This window comes from Sminthopsis crassicaudata, chromosome 1 (assembly GCF_048593235.1).
Source record: "Sminthopsis crassicaudata isolate SCR6 chromosome 1, ASM4859323v1, whole genome shotgun sequence".
NCBI classification, from domain to species: domain Eukaryota; kingdom Metazoa; phylum Chordata; class Mammalia; order Dasyuromorphia; family Dasyuridae; genus Sminthopsis; species Sminthopsis crassicaudata.
Genome location: NC_133617.1, coordinates 500,401,181 through 500,420,729, shown reverse-complemented (window position 1 = coordinate 500,420,729; position 19,549 = coordinate 500,401,181). Strand labels below are relative to the sequence as shown.

The window sequence follows — 19,549 nt, the reverse complement described above, 5'->3', positions numbered from 1 at the left end:
AAATGAGGCTTTTATCAGAAATGTCTGTGAAATTCTTTCCCCAGTTTTCTGCTTTTCTTTTAATTTTGATTGTATTGGTGTTATTTGTACATAACTTTTTCAGTTTTATATGATCATAATTGTCTATTTTACATTTCATTCAATTTTCTTTTTTAAAAATTCTTCCCCCTGCCCATAAATCTGAAAGATAAGCAATTCCATGCTCTCTTTAATTTGCTTAATTAGTCCATGCACTTTCAAAGGTCATCATCTATTCCAATAAGAATTTTTCCAATCCTCTATCGAAATCCTTTTCCTTCAAAGTTGAGGTGTACCTCCTATCCTGATCCTTCCATAAAAGCAATCTTTTTCTCCATCTCTCTTTAATCCTTTCTTAGCCTTTACTACACTACTTTAGAAAAATTACTTTGAAATTGATGGTGGATTGGAAAGAGGAAAGATTTGAGCAGGGAGTTCAGTTAGGAAACCATTGTAATAATACAGGTAAGAGGTGATGAGGATCTTAACTAGAATCTAATCCATCTGAGAAGGTAAAAAAAAAATGACAGATAGCAGAAATATTATGGAGGTAGAATGTAAAAGAGTTGGCAAATTTGATTAGATATGAGAGGTAAGAGAGGAAAGAATCAGGAATGATTTTGGGATAATACAGCTGGTGACTGAAAGACTGATAGTGTCTCATCAGAAATGATCAATCACCAAAAGAGGGATGGTTTTGTGAATAATGATAATGAGCTCTGTTTTGCAGAGTTTTAAGATGTCTTTAGCACATCTAATCACAAATATAGACAAGATAGTTGTTGATAGAGAACCAGACTACAAGAGAGAGACTAAGATTGCATGTATTGATTTGCTAGAATGATAATTGAATCCATAGTAACCAGTGAAGTCACAAAGAGGATTGGAGTATCATGTGCTAGTAAATGTTTGATAACTGACTCTCAAAAAAACCCCACATTTTTTAAGTTTAAAATTTTTATTACTAATGTTTCTTCTTCACTTTCTAGACAATCAAACCAATAGATTAAGTTCTGAATTTTAACATTTGCTAGTTTCTAATTGGCTCCAGCACACTCTGATGTAGAAGTAGGGGAGGAAGCAACCTAAAAGCTTTGGGGTATGTCTACAGTTAGAGAGCTAAACATGGTTAAGTTTATATGAAAGGAGGCATCAGATGTAGGAGAACCAAGAAAGAGTAGAATCAAGAAAACTGAAAAAGTGAGTACCATCCCAAGGTCAGATATGGCAGAGAGTCAAGAAGGATACAGAATGAGAAGCAGCCACAGGCTTTAATAAGTTCATAAGTTTAAGAGTTCATTGCTAACTTTGGATAGAAAAAAAATTTAGTTGAATGATATGGTAGGAAGACAGAATGCAAAGGATTGAGATGTGAGAGAAAAGGAAGTGTCGAGGTGACCATTATACACACTTTTCCCTGAATGTCTGGCTCTGGCTTTGAAAAGAAGCAGAATGGGGTTGGCTCTAGCTTTGAAAAGAAGGAGAATGGCGGGGAGGTTGGAACTGTTCTTGTTATTTCTGTATATGCCTTTCTTTACTAAATTGCAGCCACTTTGAAAGCACAGACTATGTGTGTGTGTGTGTGTGTGTGTGTGTGTGTGTGTGTGTGTGTGTGTGTGTGTAGTATGCATAGATACATATTTATGTATTACATGCACGGGTATATTTACCATATTCAGGTAGTATATATAAAGCCATTCATGTATGAAGTGTGTATACATCTTGTGTTAGATATGTATGTACTGTATTGTATGCCTCCATACACATATGCCTTCCTTTGAATTATCATTAGTCAATGTGTTGAATTTACCTGACTTTTTTTTTTTTTTTTTTTTACTTTTCCTCTCTCTTCCCTAACCTAGCTTTTCAACAAAATGAACCTCAGACCAAGAATCACCTTGACAGGAGTATATTTATTAGGCCTGAAAATAAAAAGCAGCAATTGCAGCAGCCCCTTCATCCTTCTTGGGAAGCAAGCCGGAAACGAAAAGAACAGATGTCTAAAATTACAGTATTTCAAGGGAAAAAAATTACATTTGATGATGACTAGTAATGATTCCTTTTGGTGAATTTTTACATTAGTTAAGAAGATTTCCCTATTTGATCTATTTTTCACTTTTTATTTTTTGTCTCTTTTTCTTTTGATAATTTTTAGGAAGCAAGAGGTGTTTTTTTTTTTTCTATTTTATTTTAATTCCACTAGTTTTGTAAATTGAGTTTGTGTGTATATGGTGTACATCTACTAATTGAATTACATTTTAAGATAATAATTACTATAATAAGGCCTGTAAGAAAATCAGATATCATGTTCTTGAAAAGTTTTCATCACATAACATTTTGCTGTTTCATATTTTAAAATACTTTTGCATTGTACTTTTGATCCCAGATTATGCTGGTTTTATTTATTATGGACAGTGTTTCATCTGTCTCTTAAAAGCAAGTATGGGGAATATATTAAAAAACAATATAAGAATTTGAAAAATAAACTCACTTCTTAAGAGAAAAGCCATAAAACAATTTTTAAAGGTTATTCCTATTATTAAAATTAAAAATATCAAAGTAATGTAAGTAATATTAACATGCTATACTTTGAGAAAGTTAAAAATGTAATCCACATTTTTATTTTCTTTGTTTTCTATGGTAGTCAGGGTTGAACTCTTGTGGTGTTCAGGATTACCAGATACTTCCTTTTTTTTTATTTTTTTTTTTTTAATTTAGAAATTCATTGCATATAACTATTAGGCCATATCTTTTTAGAAAAATAAATAAATAAATAAACCCTGAGAAACAATATATTATTGGAGGTAAATTTCAGAACAGGTCAAAATGGATAATTGCTTTCACTTTCAAGTTGAGTAAGGACAAATTACTGAGATGTGTTCATGAAGAAAGATACTACTACTGAACATGCTACAAGTTTCATTATTTAATAGGGAACCCCCACCTCCCCAAAAAAGCCTTAAGACATTTTTTTTCTTTTCTCAGCTGGGAGAAATTAGGTTTTTGGTCAACTAAATAGCAAGCATGATCAATTCCATATGTACTAAGAGTTTACACTGCACTAATGGCAGGAAAAGCCATCTGGTTAGCAGAAAATTCATAAGCTCTGAAAAGTTATTTCTACCTTCCATTATGGACTTAAACAACTAAGAACATAGGATCTAAAGGAAGGTTCCAGAAAATGGAAGTTCTAATAAGCTACATTTGAGGATTTGTTACATTGAGATACCAGAGCATGAGGTTAAAAAAGACATTGATGGAAGGGAAAAAAAAAAAATGCTAAGAATTTCCTAGCTTTAAAAAACTTATCCTGTTCCTTCTTCCCTTTTATCACCATTCCCAAATGTTCACTCTTTCACCTCTCTTTTCCCTTCCTCTCTCTAAAAGGTCACTATTTAAATGGACAAGTTTTAAGTATTTGGACTAAAAGGAACTATTTGGAGTTTGGAATGCGTGGGATTTGTGGATATCTACTGTTCTCTAAAGTATGGTATTGTTTAACAAAGAATTCTATTCACTTAAGCCTAAAATTACCACAGCCATTTGTTTTGGTCTATAGCATTACTATTCCTTTTCTTTAGTTAATGTGCCTGAATTTAATATCATGAATACACAAATCTGGTAGACAATTATTTACAGTCATTTCTTACATTTGCAAGAATCATTCACAATTAGAAATGTCTAGCAGCGAAGTTGTACAGAGATAGGACGGATTTGATTTTTCCAGCACACTGAATAAAATAATGAACCTTTCCCTTTTAGTGGGTCTACAGGAGGGTATTTGTAAAAGTTCTGAAAAATTCAGAACATGTTTAGGACCATATTATCAAAGTATTGTGCAATGCCTAAGTACCCCATAACCGTACATGGTAATCCTCTTTAGTTTTGGAACATGTGTTTCTCCTCTAACAAAAGTTGTTTTGAGAAAAAGCCATCCTTCTGTATATTCATTACAAAATAAAGTTTTGTTTTGTTGTTTTTCAGCAAAGATAGCCAAAATTTTGTGCATGGAAAAGAGCTGTTTGTTATTTTTACAAACCCAGTAATACTCCTCCCCCAAATAATTGTTTTTTTCCAATTTTAACAAATAAAGAGCAATAATGTAGTAACAGTCATTAGTTCCATGAATTGGAAGTATCTTTTGTGTTTTGTGTTGGAAAGGCTATTCTCCAATACTTTTTTATTTGTATTTTTAATGACTTGAGTTTGTGTTCTTTAAAAGTATTCCTTTACATGTTCATGTTTGTCAAATATAGACAGTTTTCTAGCAGTTCAAAACATTGAATCACAGTTGAACTATGACATGTGTTCCAGTGTGATATGCAAAAAATAGCTGTCTTTAACAAAATACCCTATTAATTCTTCCTTTAAATTGTAGTAGGATTTTTGAAATATTTATTAAATTAATTTCACATGCTTTTGAGTTGTTTTTAATAAATATATTGAGAGGCATTAAGAAAGTCAATTTCCTTTAAACCTATGGTTATGTGAATATATTTACATAAGACATATATTTTATATAGTCTATTCATTGAATGTGATATTAAATATATTAATTTTTAAAAATATTTACAGAAGAGATATAGTGCTTAGAGAGTTTTTAGCCTTGGAGTCAGAAAAACCTATATCTGACACATAAGCCTTTGTTTCCACAGATAATTCACTTAAGTTCTACTCCTTTTCCTGTCTGTATAACTCTAAGACTGTCAATTGAGAAAGTCCTGTTGATGAATTTCAGCTTCTAGGGGAAATATAGCAGTAATCTTAAAGCCTCCTAACACTTAGGAGTGCTATTGTTCTAATAATTTGTCAGTGCCCTAGGAATATTGTGGTATAGTCCTACAAACATTGCTAATTGCCAGATAGCAATGTGTTGCTTTGTGGTACAGGGTTTCTGAGACAAATGGTGAGGTACATACCAGACTACTCCTCAGTTCTATCTCTAAGCTATAAAATTAGCCTATCAGTGACATGAAGAATTGGATCTCTCTATGTTTTCCTTATCAATTTAACTTCTTGCTCCTAGTTCTTTGCTAAATTCTTTTGGAACTTAGCTCGCTTCAATTGGTGTTATAATTATAATAAACTTTGCCCCTAGACTTGGAGATAGGTTCAAACCTGCAAATTACTTTGAGATATCTCATGACATCACATGACATCTTCAACCCCAGCTTTTTGGGGTCTCCTTTGAACCTCAACATTTGGTGGTCTGTATGGGGAGAATCTGGCTTACCCTGACTTCACTCCCTCCTTGTCAAGGTAAGCCCCCATTCTTTTCTCCTTCAATCCTCTAGCTGAGACGCTTTAAGCAACTGGAAGAAGGCTTGTCTGGGTCATCTTGAGCTCTACTCACAGCAAGTTTTCCTTGACTGGGGATGCCCAAGTTTCAAAATTCTTGCAATTCTTGACAAACTAACCTTTGCCACCTTTTCACTCTTCCTGAGATGTTGGAGGAGGAAAGGTGATGTGTTATAGCCTGGCTTTTGGAAAAATTTCATGGCTTATGGCAAAGATGGGACAGTTCTTACTTTTCATGTTTTGTCTCTGTGTCTGTGCAGAATGCCTATGTCATGATTGTTCTGTGAGCTAGATTTTGTTACTTTGAAAGATGTAAAATGCAACCAGCAAGAAAAAAAAATTCCTATGCTGTAGTAAAAACACTGGGAAATATTTTACATCCTTAACTCCCATTTTAAAAAAGGAAAAAAACTGACTTTTTCTTGTGGACCCCAGTTCTGGCCAAATTGGAAGCTACAGAAATAGTTAGCTAATTAAAATTATAGAACAGCTAAAATATTAGTAGATTTTCAAGGCTTTTGAGAGCAGTGATTAAGGAATTTGGCAATTAGTTGTTTGAAGATTTCCAGAAAAATTCCTGAGACATCGGGGATAATTCCAGGAATTTACTCCATTCTGAAAGAAGGAAGGAAAAAAAGAAAAAAACAAACTAGATAAATAGCAACTTTTTGCTAACTCTTCCTTGACTGGGCTTGTCCAGAATCCTCTTATGCTCCATTGGGTAAGCAGCCCAGAGGATATTAAGGGATCCTCCACAATCTTGATCATTCAGCATGTTTCACAACCTGGAATCCTGACTATCACAGTTGTGGGGATTACTAACAAAATCGATATAACCCAAATTCCTCTGTTTAGCCCCTCTCATTTCAGATCAGATCAAGAAAAAAGAATATTGAAGAACTGAAGGGAAACTCAAATTCTGCCCCACTTGTAAGAAATGGGGGAAGCAGCAACAGCTGTGGGGACCCCACACAACCTTACACAAACACCTCCCCAACCCAGCTTGGGTGTGGAGTGGGAATGGAGAGTCAGCATTCCCTGAGCCCTGTCACCTGAAACTACGTTCAAAGGGAGATTTTGGCATCATTTACCTTAGCTTTCAGCAGGTTCTTTCCAGCATCTGCCTGGAAATAAGATGGGTGCCCCTGGTAGCCCCATCATAGCAGTGTGAGGTAAGAAAGTCAGGCTCTGCATTTGGTAAGTCCACTATTCTGTCTTTCAGTTGAAGACATGTATTAGCTATGTAATTTATGGCAAATTTTTTTATTCTTGCCCAGTTTACTGATTTGTAAAGAGAAATAATGATTCTTGTGAAGATCACATGATTGCAAAAGTGCTTTGCATAATAAAACATGCTATATGAATATTAATTATTGGATACTTGTTTTATATGGGTTTTTAGATGTGGTCAACCTACAATTCCAATGTTGAGAAAAATGAAATGAAATGTGTTTAAAGTAATTTGGAAGCAAATTGAACTAAAGTTACCATGCCTGGACTCCCCAGGACTAGGAGGATAGTGCATAGAAAAAAGAATCTCTTTCTCTTTCTTCCTCCCTCCCTCTTTACCTATTGCAGTAGGTATACATGGACAAAGGAGAGGGAGAGAAAGAGAATATACTACAGTTAAATTTGTTATTTGAGATATGATAGTAAAAGCAGTTTTAAAGGAGCTCTGATCAAAGCCCATTAAAGGGATATGTAAATTGTAATCTATTTACACTGATAGTGTTGACAGAAGATTTAAAAGTTTGGGAATTTTAGGAAAACAGAAAAGCAGTTCTCTATTACTTTCAAAACTCCTGCAGCAAACTTTGAGTTATCGAGTGTCACACTTCTGAGTCTTTTGTAAGTAAAAACTAGCACTTAACCCTTTCCTGGATCACAAAAGAGAAATGATTTGTGTGAATTGGAAAATAACCAAATGGCAGTTCAGTTTGCCTGGATCATTAAATTAAAATTTAGAGAACCTCATAAACTAAAGTTAAGTCAATAGTTTTTAAAGTAGTGTGTATATTAAAATTGGAAACTTGGCTGTAAATTATATGAGACGCCTATTCATTTTTGCCATAGATTCTGTTGTATTTTAATTTTATGAATTGTCTTATTTTCTCTCTGTAACAGAAGGGAAACTTACTTAAGGGAGTAGGAGAGAAAGCTGAAGCACTCTCTGAGAATTTCTAAAGCTGGGGGAGAGAATAAACCGAACAACTAAAAGAAGGTGGCAAGTTTATTTAGCCTTCCTAACCCTGTTTTATAAATGTAATTTAGGGAATTAGATATTTCCATCTTTGCTAGAAAATTAAGAGGAAAGCTAAGACTATTTGGAAATTAGGAAAATTCTAAAATTTCTAAATTCTAATTATGGCTTCTCCTGTCCACTTGCTCGGATTATATAAATTTGCTATAAGAAGAAAAGGTGAAGACAAGATTATAATAGTGTTGACAACATAATTTTTTTTTAATTCTAAAGTTGTTTGGAGTTAGTCATCATATTAAATCTAAAATTGATTATTACTGTAGAATAAGAGGGTTAAGGTGGAAAGCCTTATCAGTTTATCTTCAAATATGAGGCTATGCAGCACCTTTTTCCCCCTTCACAAAGTAGAGAGAAGTATCAAACAAGCATAGCCCCTTGAAAGTCAATTAGTTGAGATGAGCAGTAGGAAACTCAACCCCTTCCCTGGTGTCTCTGTCAACTCCCCTTAATTTTTAAGTTTGTCGGTTTTCTTGAAATAATTAGGGTAAACAAGGTAATCATTCCTGAGAAATGAGCCTATTTAGGATGTATAGTTCCTTAACAAGAAATATGTTTACTAAGAATCTATAAGCTTGTTTAATGATTGGCCTTTGCACCAGGATGAATTTAAACTCCAAAAGAAGAAAAGAAAAACATGTTAAACAAAATCTTCTATGTGTCTGAGTCCCAATAAACTGTTTATCTAGCTTTAAACTGTGATTAATAGAATTTACTATTAGAGATAAAATCTCTTGGGACTGTAATTGATATTCTTTTGAGTTTTGAATTTGGGTATGATTGTTAAGTCAATAACCCACTATTTAAGAGAAATGCCGTAAGTTACTTGGAGAGATGCCTTCCTGAACTGTCACAGGTGTATCTCTTATTTGGGAAAGAGCTGGGAGGACAACCTTAGCCTCTGTTCAAGATAGGATCCTTCTGAATTTATGACCAGAGGAGAACTAGAGATCATTATTGATCACAAAATAGAAGATTTTGATTACATCAAACTAAAAAGTTTCTGTACAAATAATACTAATGCAAACAAGATTAGAAGGGAAGTAACAAATTGGGAAAATATTTTTAAAAACAAAGGTTTCTGACAAAGGTCTCATTTCCAAAATATATAGAGAACTGACCATAATTTATAAGAAACCGAACCATTCTCCAATTGATAAATGGTCAAAGGATATGAACAGACAATTCTCAGAGGAAGAAATTGAAACTATATCCACTCACATGAAAGAGTGTTCCAAATCACTACTGATCAGAGAAATGCAAATTAAGACCACTCTGAGATACCACTACACACCTGTCAGATTGGCTAAGATGACAGGAACAAATAATGACAAATGTTGGAGGGGATGTGGGGAAATTGGGACACTAATCCATTGCTGGTGGAGTTGTGAAAGAATCCAGCCATTCTGGAGAGCAATCTGGAATTATGCCCAAAAAGTTATCAAACTGTGCATACCCTTTGACCCAGCAGCGCTACTACTGGGATTATATCCCAAAGAAATACTAAAGAGCGGAAAGAGACATATATGTGCCAAAATGTTTGTGGCAGCTCTTTTTGTTGTAGCTAGAAACTGGAAGATGAATAGATGTCCATCAGTTGGAGAATGGTTGGGTAAATTGTGGTATATGAAAGTTATGGAATATTATTGCTCGGTAAGAAATGACCAGCAGGAAGAATACAGAGAGGCCTGGAGAGACTTAAATCAACTGATGCTGAGTGAAATGAGCAGAACCAGAAGATCACTGTATACTTCAACAACAATACTGTATGAGGATGTATTCTGATGGAAGTGGAAATCTTCAACATAAAGAAGATCCAACTCACTTCCAGTTGATCAATGATGGACAGAGGTAGATACACCCAGAGAAGAAACACTGGGAGGGGAATGAAAATTGTTAGCACTAATATCTGTCTGCCCAGGTTGCATGTACCTTCGGATTCTAATGTTTATTGTGCAACAAGAAAATGATATTCACACACATGTATTGTACTTAGACTATATTGTAACACATGTAAAATGTATGGTATTGCCTGTCGTCGGGGGGAGGGAATAGAGGGAGGGGGGGTAATTTGGAAAAATGAATACAAGGGATAATATTATAAAATATATATATATATATAATAAAAAAAAATAAAAAAAAAAGATAGGATCCTTCTGACTCAGTTTCCCAGTTATGTTTCTTTCTTTCCCACTTGATTATTCCCAAGTATGGCTAAGAGGTGGAATTGTTACTGCATGAGTGGTTGTCAACACTATTATAATCTTGCCCTTTTTCTTTTTATAGCAAATTTCTATAATTAGAACAAGTGGACAGTAGAAGCCATAAGCCCAATACAAGTATGTAGATAATATCTTGATCTGCAGCCTGACCCAAGAGTTTTCTCTGACTGCAGCCATAAAACAACTTTAACTTTCTAGCCTCCTGGGGGCTATAAAGTTTCTATATCTAAGGCCCATATTGTCCATCAGTCTACCATGAATTAACTCCCCTCTCCCTTAGTTCATAGTAGAGAAGAAGCAGAAATCTTATAACTTCCTGAATCTCCCTCAAAGAAACAACTATATGCTTTCCTGGGCATGGCTAGATTATGTAGACTTCTCTAAGAAATTTGGTGTCTTTGGGGAGACCCTTCTGCCTTAGAGCGGTGGCCACCACAGTCCTTCTGAGTGAAGAAGCCTCCAAGCTCTCCCTAGGCTAACCTTTCCACCAGGTCCAGAGCATTTTTTTTTTTAAGTCAAAGGTCATCAGTGGATTGCTAGTGGGAGGCTCTCCTATTAGACATCTCCCTCCTCCATTTGACTCTCCAGGTGCCCCACACTCTCAAGTCTGCCACCCTGCATGCTGACAGGGCTCAGTTGGGGACATCATTCCCAATATGGAGGAAGATTCAATTTCTGTTTATTCCAGTCTGACTGACTTGAGGGACATATTTCTCCCAACCCAGATGGTAAATGGTTTATTGATAGGTCTAGTTCTTTTGAAAATGGAAAAGAAAGATTATTCTGTGGCGACTTTCAATAGCCTGTTGGAGACTAAGTCATTATCCCTTTCCTTCCCCATCTCCCAAACCTGCTCTCATCAAAGCTTTAGAATTGGGGAAAGATCCTCCCAATCTATTGTGAAAAATCCTAAATGAGCTGTTAATCCCTTCCCCCCATCCTCCCTGCAAGGACATTCAGAGAAGGGATACATGCCCAGGGGAGGATTAGAAGATTTTACACACATGCCCCTTGCATGGGCTTCAAACCACTTTGGGTTTTTGTTCAAACCTTTACTAATTGGGTAAAAGCTTTCTCTTGCAAGACTAAAAAAGGTCAAGACTTTTTGCTAAAAATCATACTTTGTTTTGGCCTGCCAGCTCTTTACAGAGTAACAGTAGCCAAGCCTTCACTTCTCAAATAACCCAAGCTGTGGCTGAGGCACTCAAGATTAATTATCTCCATTCTGCCTGTCATCCTCTTTACCCAATAGTTAACACCTTTTAAACAGAATACTTGCACCCTAGGCCACCTGAGCACTCCTTTGTGTTTAATGCCACTGTTCCACTATTGCCCCTACTCCTTTGAGTAGACAAAAGCAGGGATTTGGGGAAAATGTTCTTAGGTATATATCTTAGGAAAAGCCGTCTGTATGTGAGACATTCATGATAACTTTATCTCTTTTCTCCCCTCCACACCCTCTCCCATCTTCCTCTGGTTGAAGTTTCTGGTTATGTGCCTAGTAATCTCTATACTAAATTCAATTTTGTTTATTCTTCTTTTTGCTCATATTTGGCCCCCTGCATTTTAAAAATCTATGTGTGAGAATTGTTTTTACAGTCTCTAAGCCATGAACTTACAACTCCTTGATCAATCGGAATGTCACCTGCTAACTGATTCTGACCCTCAGCACCCCCTGAATGCTGCTGCCACCATCCGTGTCTTCCCTCCTCAGTCTGGACCCCACTAGGCAAGGAGAGCTCTATGCCCCTTCTCAGCCTGAAGTAGCTCCAGACAAAGCATCTCCCGTGGTCCTAAGTGAATTTGGGTTTCAAATTGCTTGAAAGGGGAATTATGAAGTACAGCTTCTAGGAGAAATATAGCAGTAATCTTGAGGCCCCCTGATCTTGGGAGCACTATTATTTTAACAGTCTGTTTTGTCTTTAAATGACCTTAAAGTCTCCTGGCCTTGGGAATACTATAGTATAGTCCTACAAATATTGCTGACTGCCAGATAACAATCTGCTGGTCAGTGATAACAGGGTTTCTGGGATAAATGGCGAGGTGCTTGCCAAACTACTATTCAACCCCACCTCTAAACCATAAAATTCAATATTGAAATGCATAGCAGACCGCTCCTCAGTTATACCTCTAAACTACAAAATTAGCATATCAGTGACTTGAAACAGATCTCTCTCTTTTCCTGTAAATTTATTTTCTTGCTCCTAGCTCTTTGCTAAATTCTTTTGGAGCTTAGCCTGTTTAAATTGGCATTACAATGATAATAAACTTTGTCCCTTGACTTGGAGATGGGTTCAAGTCTTCATTCTTTTAAAACACTTCACAATATCCTTCTACAACCCCAATCTTTTGCAGTCTCCTTTGAACCTCAACACTGTCCTATATTAATAAAGGGAGTTTCTTATGCCTGTGATATCATTAGTCAATTCTGTTTCTTCTTATTTCCATATAGAATACAAAATATGTACCAATCCTATAAATATGTATATTTCAAATGTTCTGCTTGACGCAAAAAAAAAAAAAAAAAAAAAAAAAATTGTCAAAGGCACACATTAACAATTGTAGTTATTTTCCTCCCTAACTATTCCTTTCTGGCCACTTTACCCTTTTAGTGCAGTGGAGGTAATAAGAGAAAAGAAAAGGAAAAAGTAATATTAATGGAATAGTAAAGCTGAACAAAACTCCTGAAGTCCTCTAGTCCAATCCTCTTATTTTACAGATGAAAAAAATTGACTTCTCCCCTCTCTGAACTTTCTAGGTTAATTGAATTATCCAAGGTCATATGGATAATAGGTATAATTTAGCAACACCTGTAGTTTTTAATCTTGGGATGTTGCCTAGGACGCTGAGAGCCTTTATGACCATGGATATTGTAAAGGGCTGAAACTCTTAAGTTAATGCACTGAGGTTGGGCAACCGAACATTTAAGGCTAATTATCGATTGAACGATATTCTATTAGGATATGCTTGGAGGACCAGGAGATCATTGTATACTTTTTTTTTTTTTTTGGATCATTGTATACTTCAACAACAATATTATACGATGATGAATTCTGATGGATGTGGCGCTCTTCAACAATGACATGAACCAAATCAGTTCCAATAGAGTAGTAATGAACTGAACCAGCTATATCCGGTGAAAGAACTCTGGGATATGACTATGAGCCACTACATAGAATTCCCAATCCCTCTATTTTTGTCTGCCTGCATTTGTGATTTCCTTCACAGGCCAATTGTACAGTATTTCAAAGTCCAATTCTTTTTGTACAGCAGAACAACTGTTTGGACTTGTATACATATATTGTATTTAATTTATACTTTAACATATTTAACATGTATTGGTCAACCTGCCATTTTTGGGGGGGGGGAATTAGAACAAAAGTTTTGGCAATTGCCAATGTTGTAAAATTACTCATGCATATATATCTGGTAAATAAAAACTATGGAGAAAAAAAAAAAAAGAATCTGCTTGGAAAATGGCCCTTCCCACTATCCTGTGCTGGCCCAATCGTTTGGTGTACACAGAGAATTGTAGGAGGGACTAGGGGGTGGAGTAAGACTAACCAGGGTCACTTCTGGGTGGGAGACAAAGAAGAGAGGTTGTGGAGATTCTGCTTACATCCAATTCACTCCTATCCCTAAAGATCAAGGACTTTTGCTTATCCTGACTCCAGCTGATTCTAAGGTATCTAAGGTGCTGATGCAGTCATCACAGTCATATAACAAGTATAAGTTGATCAGTTATATTTGTGTGTGCACATGTGTTCATGTGTATTTAGATGTAGATATATATGCCTAATTATTTTCCAGGTTGTCTCCCCCATTAACTCTTTGAAGGCAGAAACAGACAGATTTTAATGGTAGTTTGTTGTTTTTTTAATTATAGCTCTTAGCATTACATCTAAAACATAGCAAACATTTAAATTGCAAACTTTTCACTTCCTTGGGATCATTTTAAGAAAAGTATCGTATGAATTTGAAATGTCCTGTAAAGTTTTTTTTTTTTTTTAATGTGTACTTATCTACTTGATTTCTCTTTAGTTAAATGATTTTACTTAAAGTAGCGCCATGTAATGACAGTTTATTCCATGCAGTTTTACTAAAAATAACTCCTAAATGATCCAGTTAATCCCATCTTTAATAATCATTCTGCAATGTATTAAAAATCTATTCTGTAGAAGACAAAAATTACATTATTGGTTCCATGTCAGCTTGAAAGATGAAAATTCTGTGCAGGTTCTATGTTGTCATTAACATATGGTTTTAAACTTTGTTTTTATGCTTTGATTTGTATTTCCTAGAAATTATTCTCCCTTAGCTAAACAGGCATATATCACTTCCTCCAAGTTTTTCTCTTGTCTCTCTCCTTAATATATTCTTTATAAGGCAATTTCAGAAGGAAAGTATTATACCATCAATCTAGAAACTATCACCCTTGCTATGAAATGTTCAGTAAACTTTTTTAATTTTATTTTTATTTTTTAATTCACAATTTAAACAACTAAAAGCATTTTTATATACATAATAAAAATGCAAGAAGATTGCTATAGAAAACTGAATTTTCATTTCATACTACCTACTTTTTAGAAAATATATAATTTCTATACATGACTTCAAAACAGCTCTATTTATTTCTTTCCGAACTTTCTTCTGTTCTCTGTACATTTTACAGTAGACTTTGGCAGGGGGTATAACACTTGCTGACCTTTCCTTCCTCCTCTCCCACCATTAGAAATCAAGAGAAGAAAAATACAATTTTATAACAAGTAAGCAAAAACAAGTTTGTATTATGAGCATGTTTATAAATATGTATCCTCATCTTGTATCTATACCTTTCTGTCAGGAGCTAGATATACTTTGCCATACATCCTCTAAAGATATGGTTGGCCTCTTTATTCATTAATTTTTTATGTATTTTTTTCCCCTTAAGTTGTTTTTCTTTACAATGTTGCTGTCTTATTGTTTTCCTTTTCCATTTTACTTACTCTGTGTCTGCATCAGAATTCTCTGAAATCATCCCTTCCAATTTTTGGGGGTGCAGTTATATTCCAATTTGTTCACACATTCCTCAAGGATCGCAGATGCATGTAAAAAACCTATATTATATATATATAATATATATATATATATATGTGTGTATATATGTATATATACATATATATTATATCGTATTATAATCTTTTTATTTTCTCCTTTTATTCCTCCCTTCATCATAGGAAATTTGTTTTACATGTGGTTATTCCTTGCCTATTATTATTTTCCTTCTTAACCACTTTTCTATCCTCTATCTCAGCTTTTTTCTTTGTCAAGACTGGTGTATTTCTACAGCAGACTCTGTGTGTGTATGTGTTCATATTCAAACTTCCTTTGTCCATTACTGTTAAGTGATAAGTCCACTTTTCCCAGTCCTTTGTAATTGTATCCTCTACTCACATATTCCAATTGTAAAATAGCAAATCATACCTCCTTTTCTGTACTGATATACTTATATCCCTTTTCCTTCCAATTCATGAAGACCTCAAAATAAATCAGTCTACCCCTGGGATCTCTTTTTCTGATTTAAATCCCTTAAACCCTTTGAAAATATTAAAAAGGAATTTTTTTCTCCCTCTTAATAGAATGCTAACCCTAGATTATCATCTGTCGTCCATTTGCTCAGATATTTTTCATTTTTCTATGTTTCCTTTGACATGTTCGAATTTCAAAGTTCCTACTTCTGGTCTTTTCATCAAAAATACTTGAAAATTATCTCATGGTCTACTTATTTTCCCTATGGGATTATTCTCAATTTATAGTAGAAGCTGTCAGGTCTATGATTCCTTGGTACTTGAACTGTTTTCTCTCAATGTTGTCAGTATTTTTTCTTCTTTGACTTAGAACTATGGATTTTGGCTATGATATTCCTAGGATTTTTCTTTACAGAGTTCTTTGAGGAGATAAGTAATGAATTCTTTCTATGTTCATTTTGTCCTCTAATTCTAATAGAGCTGGATAATTTTAATTTATGATTCTTTGGAATATACATATTTGCATTTTTATTTTTTGATCATGGTTTTCAGGGAATTGAATAATTGTTATATCATTTGACCTTGACTTGTTTTTATAAATCAGTTGGTTTTTATAGTTATCTTCTAATTTTTCAATCTTTTAATTCTGTTCTAATATTTCTTGCTATCTCATGGAGTCATTAATTTCTATTTTGTCTATTTTAGTTTTCAGGAAATCTATTATATGATCAAGGTGCAGTTTTCTGTTCTTAGCTGTTCTCTTTCTAGTTCTTTCTTCCAGAATGTTTTGTTTTGTTTTGTTTTGTTTTTTAATCTCCTGTATTATTTTCTTTGTACTCATGCACTACTTATGGAAAATATTTTTGCCCTCCTTGGGATTTTTGCTAAAAGTTTTTATGAGTTTATTTTGTTCCTTTTTGGAAATCTAGATCTTCAATCATTTTTGATACTTTTCAGTGTTTTGCTAATTATTTGATTTATTTATCTCTCTAGTTTTGTTTTAGTTCATGAAATGGGATTTTTGTCCCAAAGCCAGGTAGCTCTTTTAGATGGGGTGGTTGGCCCCTCTTGTTCTCATCCAGGGTCACCTGGTTTCTTATGCCAACCACTATATTCTTCTCTTCCTCTCCTAGATAATTTGGGTTCAGAGTTCTGGGTCTTTAGGACCATTTCTGGTGTCCAATGTTGGAATACATGGGAGCCACTTGACAGTGGCTGTTGGAGATCCAACCCAGACCTGCTGAATGGATCTCCTCTTGTGAGAGGCAGTTGCTGTTCTCTGACCTCTCTGAGAGGATGTTGTGTTGTCTGACCTCTCTCCTCTTCCCTCTGCCTCCAATTTATCTCATTCCCAGTCTGCAACACCTGTGTCAGCAAAGGCTACCTAGAAACTCCTTTAAATGTTTGATCCACAGCTCTGGGTGGTGGCTTGCAGAGAATTGACCTGCCCCTTAACAGTCTAAGGACACTGTTAGGAATCTGGAACCTTTGAGCCTGAAATATTCTAATCTGAACACTTACTGTGCTGGTACTCTCAGGAACTCTTGAGGTCACCACTCTAGGGCTTTAGAGGATGGGGGTGTGTGGTGGCTTGCTTTCTCTAAAAATGTAGCCTTATGTGCATCTTTGGTCATATTTGCGGGCTACCTTCTCCTGGTACTGGCACAGGGTTTGCTGGGAATCCCATTTCTTATTGCTCTCGGACTTTTGGGTAGGGCAGAAGTCACTATTAATAGAGTTTCTCATTAGATTTTTTAAAATTTATTTTTAGCATTTTTTGTTACAAATTCTTGCCCATTGGAAATACTAGCAAAATTATATCAATTGTACATTTGAAGTCATGAAAAATATTTCCATGTTAACCATCTCATTGGATTTCTTGACAATTAGTCAATTTGGTTGTGAACTTCATGGTTTTACTACAATAAGTATGCTTAGATTATTAATTAGTCTGCCTCCCATACCTTCCTTAATTGGAAGGTCTCAGTAAATAAAAGTTTTCTTTAAAAAGATTATAAGACAGAAGCAGTGAAGTAACAAAGAAAAAATAAATACATTTATAAAAAGTTTGGCAAGAGCTATGCCAAGCCTTCTTTCCAGAAGTCATAATTTGATAATACTTTATTGTGTGCCATTATTCTTTGAGAAGACAACTCTGAACATCCTATTCAACATGACTATGCAGTGGTACCTGAGATAGCAATGTCTGAGAGAGGGGTTTTATTTGCTTATTGTTTAAAAGGCAGAAAGAATTAGAGAATATTGAAAAAGATTATTGCTTGGAGAATCCCTTCAAAGCATTAGCCTTTCAAGAGAAGAGGTGGAAAACATGATGTCTGATCTCATCTCCATCTCCTATCTTTCCTGACTTTCTTCAGATTCCCTACTAAAATGCCAACTTCTATAAGAAACCCTTCCCAATACTTCTTTTAAGAAAAGTCTATTGATGCTTTCTGCTTCATCATTGTATCCCATCTATCCTCCCCCACTTTTCCCTGAGCGTCATCCCATGTAGCAAATAGTTTTGGGTTTTTTTTGTTTGTTTGTTTTTGAAAGAAAGAAAAAAGTCAGCACAAATCTTAGGAAAATCTTAAAGCAGGCAATGTATATGTAATGCATCTGTGAACCAGGATAGCGTGGAGGTATCTTCTTATATTGCCTTGTTCAAGTCCCACTTAATTTTTTTTATAATTTTGTTATTTTTTTTTTATTTTTTTTTTTGGTGAGATGTTCTATTTACATTGTAGTCATTGTTTATATTGTTTTCTTGCTACTTCATTACTTTGCATTGGCTCATATGGATTTTTCCATGTTTCTCTGTATTCATCATATACATTTTCTTACAGCACAATAGTACTCTATTTCATTTATGTGCTACAATTTGTTTAGCCATTTCCTTACTGATGGACATTTATGTTGTCTCCAGTTCACCTATCACAAAAAGTGCTTCTAGAAATATTTTGGCATAGTTGGGTTTCTTTGATCAGTGATTTCTTTGATGTATAAGCTCAGTAATAGTCTCTCATGCTCAGAATATAGACGTTAGCCATTTTATTTCCATTACCAAATTGTTTTCTAAAATGGTTGTACCATTTCACAATTCCACCCACAATGTGTTAGTGTATGTATCCTCTCACAACCACTCCAAAAGTGACTTTCTATTTATTGTTATTTTTGCCAACTTGCAGGATATAAAGTAAAATGTCATCTTTGTTTTGCTTTTTATTTATCGTTATTATTAAAAGATTTGGAGCATTTTTTAAATGTGGCTTGAATATTTTGTACTAGCAGTTGAGAGTCTGCTTTCCTTGACACTAGCAGGTCAGAGTTTTGCAGTTTATAGCCCTCAATAAGCTTTTGTTCTGAAGGCCAAATTGGCTTTCTTAAGACTATGATAACTTCCCTATCACTGTAAGGGCTCTTCCCACTAGAAGAAAAAGGAATTAGAGTAGAGGGATGAGTTTTGATGTAGATCTACCATGTCCCTAGGTCTGTTAGTGAAGTCTCACTGCCAAAAGCATGAGAAGTGGGATGCAGAAAGTGCTGGGTTAGCGAGCATAAGTTCCTAGCTCTAGAATTGTTGGAGTTTTGCTGAAAAGTCCTTCAGAAAATCCTTAATTCATCACCACCATATGTGATAGGACCACAGTTCAGTTTTCTCCTAAAAGGCAACAAAAGCTGTCCGCAAGATAGGATTGGCCTTTGTTTCTTATTATTATTAGTATTATCCCTAACAAGCAGGAATACTAAAAAGTCACCATAATATAAAGAACAACTTTTAAAAAAAATGTTTAAAATAGGAAATAATCATTTCTTTAGGAAATACAAATATTCAAAAAATTTATGCCTCATTTTGTTTTATGGAGTAATATGATATGTTTTACAGAGGATATTCTAGTATATGTGGAACAAATGTCTTCTGTAGTTCATTTTAACTCTGAAATTCTGTGGTTTTAGTATATTTGATCTAAAATTTGATAAAAATTCAAATAAAGTAGAGGTAGGTTTGGTTCCATGCTAAGCTCTCTGGCCAAAGGATCTTTTGCTTTCTTAGAAGATGGCTAGAACTTGACATGATGGAGCTTGTCTATAATCTCAGCTACCAATAAAAATGATGCTGGCAAGATACCAAGAGCTTGGGAGTTCTAAGCTGCATTGGGTGAGTTATGTGGATCAAGTGTCCTAACTTAACTTATGCATCAGTATGGCAGGCCCACAGATGCAAAGGTTGCCTAAGAAGATGTAAA

The 19,549-nt window shown here is 34.9% G+C and overlaps 1 protein-coding gene across 1 annotated transcript in view; it reads left to right on the top strand.

Moving 5' to 3' along the window:
- The window catches only part of SRFBP1 (serum response factor binding protein 1), a 106,098-nt gene extending 102,092 nt beyond the window's left edge, over positions 1-4,006 (top strand). Inside the window, exon 8 of the mRNA XM_074281520.1 lies at positions 1,881-4,006. Coding sequence (XP_074137621.1) covers positions 1,881-2,068 — 188 coding nt within the window. The 3' untranslated portion in view covers positions 2,069-4,006. The remainder of the gene's footprint in view (positions 1-1,880) is intronic.
- Positions 4,007-19,549: the final 15,543 nt, after the last annotated feature.